Raw genomic sequence first — 10,721 nt, 5'->3', positions numbered from 1 at the left:
GTTTAAAAACCTCCTTCGAAATTCAGTATTTTTTCCCCAAAAAATTGTAAAATTCTATTTCTAGATATTTATTTTGCTAAATTATATAATAGAATCTTGTTTGTATTTATTGTGATTTTTTTGATTGTGGATAAAAGAAATTTGCAGTCGACTTTTGGCCCTGGTCACAGAATTATTTTGGAGGTAAAGTAGGCGACAAATAAAAATTTGCTTTGTCGCATTAGAACAGATAATTCCCATGGGTCCGGCCCCTGGTAGAGCCATTCCTTTCCCTGTATGAGGCAAACTCATAGGGGCCAGAACTGATTTTATTTAGTGTCTTTCTGATTTAACACAAAATCGGGGGTCCCAAACTGGAGACCTCCCTGGGCTTAATATTGAGGTGTCGTGTGTTTACATTAACTGTAACATTTATATATATATATTTTTTTTTTTTTTGCAAAATACTTTATCTCTATAATTCACACATTATATAATATTATTATTGTTGTTCTTCTATTTAGCTTGGATAATACTGTTGTCATTGCCATATGCTTACTTTGTGGATATAACATCTACAAAAAAATTAAAAAATTGTGGCATAGAATTATGGAATGTTTTTTTTTGTTAGTTTTTTTACACTACGACAAACATTTAGCAATTTTGCTGACCGGGCAAATTTAAAATTTCTAATACAAAAATTGTTAGTATCATTCCATTATGGTTGAAGTTGAGTTTACAAATACAAAGTAAAAACTGTCTTGAAAAATACTAAGAAAAGGTTATTTTATGTGTAACTTATACTACATGTCGAAGACGACAGAAATCGTCATTCATGTTTTTGTTATTTTTTTTATTTTTTTGCTATATATATATATATATATATATATATATATATATATATCTTGTTCAGGATTAATTCTGCTGGAAATTACATTTCGTTTTGGCCTCTTGGCAATTCCAGCGCTGTCACAGTCGATCTGTCGTAGATAAACACTAAGACAGTCAATTAATTGGAGAGAGAAGGCCGTGTGGAAGCACAATTAAAAGTTTTTTTGTTTGTTTTTAACTTTGAAAACTTTATTTTCAAAGTATCATCATCATTTGTATTCAATGATGCAAAGAGTTTTCAATAACAAAATGTTACCTAAAGGGAATGTATCATCAGAAAATTATAAACAGGTATTTTGATTTTGCTAATTATCATCATTTTTAAAGACTAGAAAACATCTGGGTATATTGCAGTTTATATTGACTGCAGGAGAACACACAATAGGCTGACATTCCCAGTTACTTGTATCTTACTTATAGCTTTGCTGTGCAGACTGATGCAGAGTCATCTTGTTGTCATTAAAGAGAGAGATCAGCAGAGTCCTCTTATTTTTTTGTGGAGGGCTATAGTCATTTGAGGAAAGGATCAGAAAATGAATTTCATTATCTGACTTTAATTCACCTTCCATTGTTCCTAGATGCGCCGATATATTGCCCTTCTGTCCTCCGGTCCCGGTCTTCTTTCTGCTTCCGTGTGCATGGATTGTCTCACTGCGATCAACGTATCGCCGGCTGTAGCGATGTCCCGCAGTGTCATGTAATGAGCCTGGGAATGCTCACCTTATCACCGACAGAGTTGGGACATTGCTGCGGCCGGCAATACACTGATTACAGTGTGATGATCTGTGCACACGGAAGCACTAAGAAGACTGGGACTAGAGGACAGAAAGGCTATATCGGCGCAACAGGGGAGCGATAGAAAGTGAGATAAAAGTTTGTTCTTTTTGCAGCCTCGGCACAATGGGATAAAAAAAATCACTGGAGCACTCCTTTAGGAAGGCTCTTGTGCTGCAACTTCACTTTTAAATTTTGCTGTGCAGACTGGTGCAGCGTCAACAGAGACATCTCATTGTCAATAGAAGATCAGAAGAGTCCTCCTATTTTTCTTTTGGAGAGGGGCATTTACTGATGTTCTGTTGTACTTCCAGCTCACATTCAGCTTTGCTGTTCAGACTGGTGCAGAGTCATTTCATTGTCATTAAAATGATTATCCAGGATTAGAAAGACATAGCTGATTTCTTCCAAAAACAGCACCACACCTGTCCTTAAGTTGTGTTATTGCATTTCAGCAAGAAATTTGTTCTGTTGTTCTATTTCTGGACGACTCCTTTAGAGGGAGGGATCAGCAGTCATCTCACTTTTTGTAGAGGGGGATTTGCTGTACAGATGGGGTCTTGATAAGGCAGGATAGTAACACTAAACAGACAGGATTTTGTTTGGTACTCTCATTTTACTCCCTGGTTTTAGGGGGCAGGGGCCATACTCCATGTCATCTTAGGCAATGCTGACATTTATTTTCACCATATTGCAGTTTTATATTGACCAGTAGCAAAACATACAGTAAGCTGACCTATGTACCTTTACCTGACTTCTTAGCTTTGCCGAGTAGACTGGTGCAGGACCAGCAGAGTCATTAGATGGAGGGGCCAGTCATCTCATTATTTTTTTTACCATTTTAAGAAAGAGCCAGACTAAATTATGTGAACAAAATTAAAACTCCCTCCATGAGACATTCCAAGTTCCTTTTGTTCCTCCCTCTGAATTGATTTGGTCCCCGCTGGTTTCTCTTATTGACATCTTCAGTTGTAATTAATAATTCTCCTAAATGGACTAAAAGTGGCAGAAAACGGGAGAAGAATCCAAAATACGAATCATATTCTCCTTTAATAAAAATCCCCCTCCCCATTCCTTATCATTTATAGAATTATATATATTAAAATATAAGGCGCCATCACTTCCAGGCTTCTGTGATGTTACATAAAATATATTTTAAAGAACTTTTTTTCCTATGTGTAAAATGTGACCGTTCTTTAGCTTCCTTTTTCTTTTCTTTTTTTTTTTTCTTTTCTGATTTTTTTTATATAATATTCAGTGTATATCAGAGTTTTACCCGATTTATAAAATGGCAGTTTTATCAATCCAAAATTTATCAGAAAACAATCAGTGAAGTCCTTCCTGTAGGCCATGTTGATCCAGTCAATCGTGTGGTTATGTGACCACTAATAAATGTTGCCAATTTTTTTATCCTTTCTTTTCCAGGGATGTATCTAAAATGCTTTATGGTAGTTTTATAACAACGACGCACGCTCCGGCTCGTCCAATGTTCAGCGGGACATCCTGCAGACAACAGAGACAACGCACAGTAAGTATCTTTATGTGCCCAATTGTGTAATCACAACATAAATTTATTGAAATTTATTATAAAGGAAAATCTATAATCTTGCAATGACATAGGTTTTCATACCCTTTACCCAGGACTGAGGTGAAGCCCCTTTGGCAATGATTCCAGCCTCTAGTTTTCTTGGGGATGAGGCCACAATGTCTACTCACCTGGATTTGGGGATTTTCTGCCATTTTTCTCTGTAGATCCTCTCAGTTCTGTCAGGTTGGATGGGGATCATCATTGGAAGACATTTTTAGGTCTCTCCAGAAATGTTCCATTGGGTTCTGGCTCTGGCTGGGCCCCTCAAGGACATCCACAGAGTTGTCCCTAAGTCGCTCTTGTGTTGTCTTGGCCGTATGCTTAGGGTCATTGTCTTGCTGAAAGGTGCAACTTCACCCAGAAGTACAGAGCTCTGAATCAGGTTTACATTTACAAATATCTATGTTATTTTCTCTATTCAGCTTTCCCTCAACCCTGACAAGCCTCCTTGGCCTCAAACCATGATGCTGCCCCCACCATGATCACTGTAGGGATGGTATTGGGCAGGTGATGGGCAGTGCCTGGTTTCCTCCAGACATGATGCTGCCCCCACCATGATCACTGTAGGGATGGTATTGGGCAGGTGATGGGCAGTGGTTTCCTCCAGACATGATGCTGCCCCCACCATGATCACTGTAGGGATGGTATTGGGCAGGTGATGAGCAGTGCCTGGTTTCCTCCAGACATGATGCTGCCCCCACCATGATCACTGTTGTGATGGTATTGGGCAGGTGATGGGCAGTGCCTGGTTTCCTCCAGACATGATGCTTAGAACTGAGGCCTCAATCTTCAATTTCAGTTTTATCAGACCTTCTGTACACAGGTTCTTTGGAGCTCAGCCAGTATCTCGCTTCCGCCGATTACTTAGTTTGGAAGAGTCTTGATTGTTCATTTTATTCCATGTACGAATTATTGAGCCCATTGTACTCTTGGGGACCTTTAGTGCAGCAGAAATGTTTTTTTTTCCTCTTCTCCAGATCTTTGTTTTCACACAATCCTGTCTCTGAGCTCTACAGACAGTTTTTCCCCCTCGTGGTTTGGTTTTTGCTCTTATAAACATTGTCAGCTGTGATAACCTTATATAGACAGGGATGTGTCTTGTCCAATCAGATAAATTTATCCCAGGTGACTCCGATCAAGGTGAAGAAACATCTCTGAGATGATCGAGAGAAATGGGAGGGGCCAGAGCTAAAAATCAGGTGTCATAGCAAAGGGTATGAATACTTATGCCCATGGCAAATTAAAGTTTTTCCTTTTTTTAACAAATTTGAAAGACTTTCTAACATTCTGTGATCACTTTGTTATTATGGGGGATTGAGGGCAGAATGATGAGAAACACAACGAGCAACAGAACAAAATCTCAAAAGGTGAAAGGGTCTGAAGACTTTCTGAATGCATTATATATGGTGCAGACCTCAAAAACAACATCTCAGGTTTTCCATCTTTTCACGTGCAGATATATTCTCACAAAAATACTGTGGTTTATAGGGTGCTGACCTTTGACACCCACCCACCCAAATCCAAAAAATCCAAAAACTGGGAAATATGATGGATGTAGAACTGTCTTTTTGTGTTTGGTTAATCTGTATCATAATTGGGTATGAAATATGAAACAGGACTCTGGATTCTCCATATGGGTCCCAGGGGCCCCCAGTTTATACTTCTTTGGCATCTGACATCCTTGTTGTGTTACATTGCCTTCACCCTGCATATTCTGGGGGTGTTTCCACTTATTTCCAGGGTGGGGGCTCAATATCATGATTTTTGGAGATATAAATGCTGACAAGAACCTGGACAAATAATGTTACTAAAAAGACTTAGGAGCTTTTTGGGGCCCCACATCCTGGTCCTACAAAGATATATGTGCAATATCTGCTCAGTGTCCTATTTGTTTAATTAATATTGTATTTCTTTGGGGAATAACTTAAAGGGGGTCTCCCAATTATTCCTTTAAACACTGCCACCCCTGTATGCAGGTTGTATGTGGTACTGCAGTTAAGCCCCAGTCACGTCAATAGAGCTGAGAACAACCTGTTCTTCATCTGTGAGATAATATCAGTGTATGCGGCACCATTTTATTATAGCAGGTTTATGTGGTGGCTGCTAACCACACTCCTTGGGGATAAATCCCCTCAGGAATAACCCTAACTAGAGACCCCCTTGTAGTTTTAAAACATAACCTTTATTTCTAAAATTAAAATAATACTGTGATATAGTACTCAGTGGCCACTAGATGGTAGTGGAGTGATAAAATTACGACTCCTGTGTTAATTAAAGTTCAGACAATAGAAATTATTGGTGTCTGTAACACAAAATACTTTATAATAGGATGCAGGATTACAATTAAATGCTGTCTCTCTCACACACTAGTATAAACTAGATATTAGAACAATGACACAGTGTCGAGCTAAAACATCTTTCCTCCCTCCTAACGTTTCGCCAGAAACTGGCTTTTTCAAAGGCGCCAAGCGCTTTTGAAAAAGCCAGTTTCTGGCGAAACATTAGGAGGGAGGAAAAATGTTTTAGCTCGGCACTGTGTCCTTGTTCTAAGATCTAAATAGCTTGCTGGTTTACACTAGTATGTGAGAGTGACAGTATTTACAGTCATGGCCGTAAATGTTGGCGCCCCTGAAATTATTCTAGAAAATGAAGTATTTCTCACAGAATAGGATTGCAGTAACACAAGTTTTGCTATACACATTTTTATTCCTTTTGTGTCACTGCAATTCGGGTCACTGCTTACCCTTTTTCAATTGCAGATTGCACATCTGCAATTGAAAAAGGGTACGCAGTGACCCGCAACGCGTCTTGCTTCTGATGTGCCTGTAAGACTGTCTTTGATCAATAAATATGGTTTTATTTGAATAAGAATGGAACATTGCCTTTACTGGAACAGCGCCAATTTTGGAGTTCTTTTTATTGTTTCCTGAATTTTCCAATAAGAGAGACCAGGAGCAGTTTGTAAAGGAAGAGTGGTCCAACATTCTGGTGTAAGAAGTGATAGGAGGTGACTGATTTCAGTAATTTTTTCCAAAGGGTGTGCAACCAAATATTAAGTTAAGGGTGCCAATAATTTTGTCCAGCCCATTTTTGGAGTTTGGTGACATTATGTCCAATTTGATTTATTTTTCCTCCCTTTTTTGGTTTAGTTCCAATACACACAAAGGGAATAAACATGTGTATAGCAAAACATGTGTTACTGCAATCCTTTCCTGTGAGAAATACTTCATTTTTTTGAAAGATTTCAGGGGAGCCAACATTAACGGCCATGACTGTTATTGTAATCCAGCATCCTACCACTGAGCTCTATATCACTATATTATTATAATGTTAAGTTTAAAACTACAAAGGTGAGGTGATTTATCCCCAAGGAGTGTGGTTATTGTTAATTGGCCCTGGGATCCTCTGGGGACTTTTTGGTATTTATGTATGTGGTGGCTGCAGCATTGATTGGGGTGTTTGGCTAAAGTATTTTGTAATAATTGCAATTCCTACAGTTACACAGATGATGGCGCTATAACCACAAATTATTAAAATAAAACTAATTCAGCTGCTATCTCGGGGAACATAGATGGGATTTCAGTAATACTTTTTACTAATGTCTTGAAGGGGTTAATATCTATCCCTACGACGTTTGAGGGGATCCTCCCATACCCCCACCCCCCATCGCTTTCCCATATCCCTAACACCTCCTGGATGATGCGGCTCCCACATTACAAGTACCGTACCTGCGTCCACTCATTGGTCTGTGCATCATAAGATTCAACAGTATTAAGATAGGTCTGTCCGTCGTATCCGCCCACAGCGTAGAGTCTGTCACCAAGCGAACAAACTCCAACAGCATCGCGAGGAACACTCAGCGGCGCTATCGTCGTCCAGCTGTCAGTCTTGGGATCATATCTACAGAGAAAAACACAAATCCTGTATTATAGAAAAAATCTCATACATAGAGATGACGACAGAGCAATGACATAGGAAAATGTGGTGTTTAGGACAAAATAGAGGCGCTTGGGGTACAGGATGATAACACTTGGGGTACAGGATGATAACACATGGTGTCCAGGATAATAACACTTGGGGTACAGGATGATAACACTTGGGGTACAGGATGATGACACTCGGGGTACAGGATAATAACACTTGGGGTACAGGATAATGACACTTGGGGTACAGGATAAAGACATTTGGGGTACAGGATGATAACACTTTGGGTACAGGATGATAACACTTGGGGTACAGGAAGATAACACTTGGGGTACAGGATGATAACACTCGGGGTACAGGATAATGACACTCGGGGTACAGGATAATAACACTTGGGGTACAGGATAATGACACTTGGGGTACAGGATAAAGACACTTGGGGTACAGGATGATAACACTTTGGGTACAGGATGATAACACTTGGGGTACAGGATGATAACACTTGGGGTACAGGATAATAACACTTGGGGTACAGGATGATGACACTTGGGGTACAGGATGATGACACTTGGGGTACAGGAAGATAACACTTGGGGTACAGGATGATAACACTCGGGGTACAGGATAATGACACTCGGGGTACAGGATAATAACACTTGGGGTACAGCATAATAACACTTGGGGTACAGGAAAATGACACTTGGGGTAAAGGATAATGACACTTGGGGTACAGGATGATAACACATGGTGTACAGGATAATAACACTTGGGGTACAGGATGATAACACTTGGGGTACAGGATAATAACACTTGGGGTACAGGATGATGACACTTGGGGTACAGGATGATGACACTTGGGGTACAGGATGATAACACTTGGGGTACAGGATGATAACACTCAGGGTACAGGATAATGACACTCGGGGTACAGGATAATGACACTTGGGGTACAGGAAAATGACACTTGGGGTACAGGATGATTACACTTGGGGTACAGGATAATGACACTTGTGGTACAGGAAAATGACACTTGGGGTACAGGATGATAACACTTGGGGTACAGGATGATGACACTTGGGGTACAGGATGATAACACTTGGGGTACAGGATAATAACACTTGGGGTAAAGGATAATAACACTTGGGGTACAGGATAATAACACTTGGGGTACTGGATGAAAACACTTGGGGTACAGGATAATGACACTTGGGGTACAGGATGGTAACACTTGGGGTACAGGATGATAACACTTGGGGTACAAGATAATAACACATGGTGTACAGGATAATGACACTTGGGGTACAGGATGATAACACTTGGGGTGCCGGATGATAACACTTGGGGTACAGGATAATGACACTTGGGGTACAGGATAATGACACTTGGGGTGCCGGATGATAACACTTGGGGTACAGGATAATAACACGTAGGGTACAGGATGATAACATTTGATGTACAGGATAATGACACTTGGGGTACAGGATGATAACACGTGGGGTACAGGATGATAACACTTGGGGTAAAGGATGATAACACTTGGGGTAAAGGATGATAACACTTGGGGTAAAGGATAATAACACTTGGGGTACAGGATGATAACACTTGGGGTACAGGATGATAACACTTGGGGTACAGGATAATAACACTTGGGGTACAGGATAATAACACTTGGGGTACAGGATAATGACACTTTGGGTACTGGATGATGATACTTGGGGTACAGGATAATAACACTTGGGGTACAGGATGATACTTGGGGTACAGGATAATAACACTTGGGGTACAGGATGATGACACTTCACTTGAGACTCGTTCCCTTGAGAAAGTCAGTGGGAGCTGATGAAACGTCGGAAGGATCAACTGAGGCCTGTTTTAACTGCAGCCATATGCCCAGAGATACCTTATACAATAAACACTCCCAGCAACCATAGTGTATGGTGCATAAAAAAAACAAGTATGCCAAATTAAAGGGTGTGCAGATTATAGTAAGTGACACTCATGCTGAATAGGTAGATCAATTCATTTTAAATGAATCCAATAAATAATTGTTTTTAGGGGGGGGGTTCTAGTTTAGGGCTTACCCCTTGGGGAGTGACCCCTAAAGGTTGTTGGTGCATAATTGCCCTGGAATCCCTGGGAATTTTTTGTTTCTTATCAATTGTAGAGACTGGGGGCATAATGAAGAGACAGGGGAGTGTAATAAAGAGACGGGGGAGTGTAATGAAGAGACAGGGGAGTGTAATAAAGATACGGGAGTGTAACGAAGAGACAGGGGAGTGTAACTAAGATACGGGAGTGTAATGAAGAAGCGGGAGTGTAATGAAGGGACTGGGGAGTGTAAAAAAGAGACTGGTGAGTGTAATGAAGAGACAGGGGAGTGTAATAAAGAGAATGGGAAGTGTAATGAAGAGACTGGGGACATAATGAAGAGACAGGGAAGTGTAATAAAGAGACTGGGGAGTGTAATAAAGAGACAGGGGAGTGTAATAAAGAGACGGGAGTGTAATGAAGAGACAGGGGAGTGTAATAAAGAGACGGGAGTGTAATGAAGAGACAGAGGAGTGTAATGAAGAGACTGGGGAGTGTAATGAAGAGACTGGGGAGTGTAATGAAGAGACTGGGGAGTGTAATAAAGAGACTGGTGAGTGTAATGAAGAGACAGGGGAGTGTAATAAAGAGACGGGAGTGTAATGAAGAGACAGAGGAGTGTAATGAAGAGACAGGGGAGTGTAATAAAGAGACGGGAGTGTAATGAAGAGACAGAGGAGTGTAATGAAGAGACAGGGGGGTGTAATGAAGAGACTGGGGAGTGTAATGAAGAGACAGGGGAGTGTAATGAAGAGACTGGGGAGTGTAATGAAGAGACTGGGGAGTGTAATGAAGAGACAGGGGAGTGTAATGAAGAGACTGGGGAGTGTAATGAAGAGACAGGGGGGTGTAATGAAGAGACTGGTGAGTGTAATGAAGAGACTGGGGATTGTAATGAAGAGACAGCTGGAGGCACCCTGGTTAGAAAACACTGCATTAAAGGGGTTCAAGATCAGAAGCTTTTATTTGGACATGTGCACAGTAAGAGGGATTTGGAATGTGTGTGTTGTGTGTGTCACCTCTATGTAGAAAAGTAGTTACTGTATAGAAGCGTTAGTGTATATTACCATCTGGCCAAGATAAATCTAAATCCTGGGCCTTGTGTAGTCTATATAAATCTGGATCCTGGGCCTCGTGTAGTCTATATAAATCTGGATCCTGGGCCTTGTGTAGTCTATATAAATCTGGATCCAGGGCCTCGTGTAGTCTATATAAATCTGGATCCTGGGCCTTGTGTAGTCTATATAAATCTGGATCCAGGGCCTCGTGTAGTCTATATAAATCTGGATCCTGGGCCTTGTGTAGTCTATATAAATCTGGATCCTGGGCCTCGTGTAGTCTATATAAATCTAGATCCAGGGCCTCGTGTAGTCTATATAAATCTGGATCCTGGGCCTCGTGAAGTCTATATAATCTGGATCCTGGGCCTTGTGTAGCCCATATAAATCTGGATCCTGGGCCTTGTGTAGTCTATATA

At 40.7% G+C, this 10,721-nt stretch overlaps 1 protein-coding gene across 1 annotated transcript in view; it reads right to left on the bottom strand.

Moving 5' to 3' along the window:
• Window positions 1-1,615: 1,615 nt before the first annotated feature.
• The window catches only part of KLHL4 (kelch like family member 4), a 154,398-nt gene continuing 145,292 nt past the window's right edge, over window positions 1,616-10,721 (bottom strand). The window contains exons 10-11 of the mRNA XM_056538471.1: window positions 6,961-7,132; window positions 1,616-3,147 (exon numbers count right to left, since the gene is read on the bottom strand). Coding sequence (XP_056394446.1) covers window positions 3,088-3,147; window positions 6,961-7,132 — 232 coding nt within the window. The 3' untranslated portion in view covers window positions 1,616-3,087. The remainder of the gene's footprint in view (window positions 3,148-6,960; window positions 7,133-10,721) is intronic.

Source organism: Hyla sarda, chromosome 9 (assembly GCF_029499605.1).
Source record: "Hyla sarda isolate aHylSar1 chromosome 9, aHylSar1.hap1, whole genome shotgun sequence".
NCBI classification, from domain to species: Eukaryota; Metazoa; Chordata; class Amphibia; order Anura; family Hylidae; genus Hyla; species Hyla sarda.
This window is presented reverse-complemented; position numbering and strand designations above follow the sequence as displayed.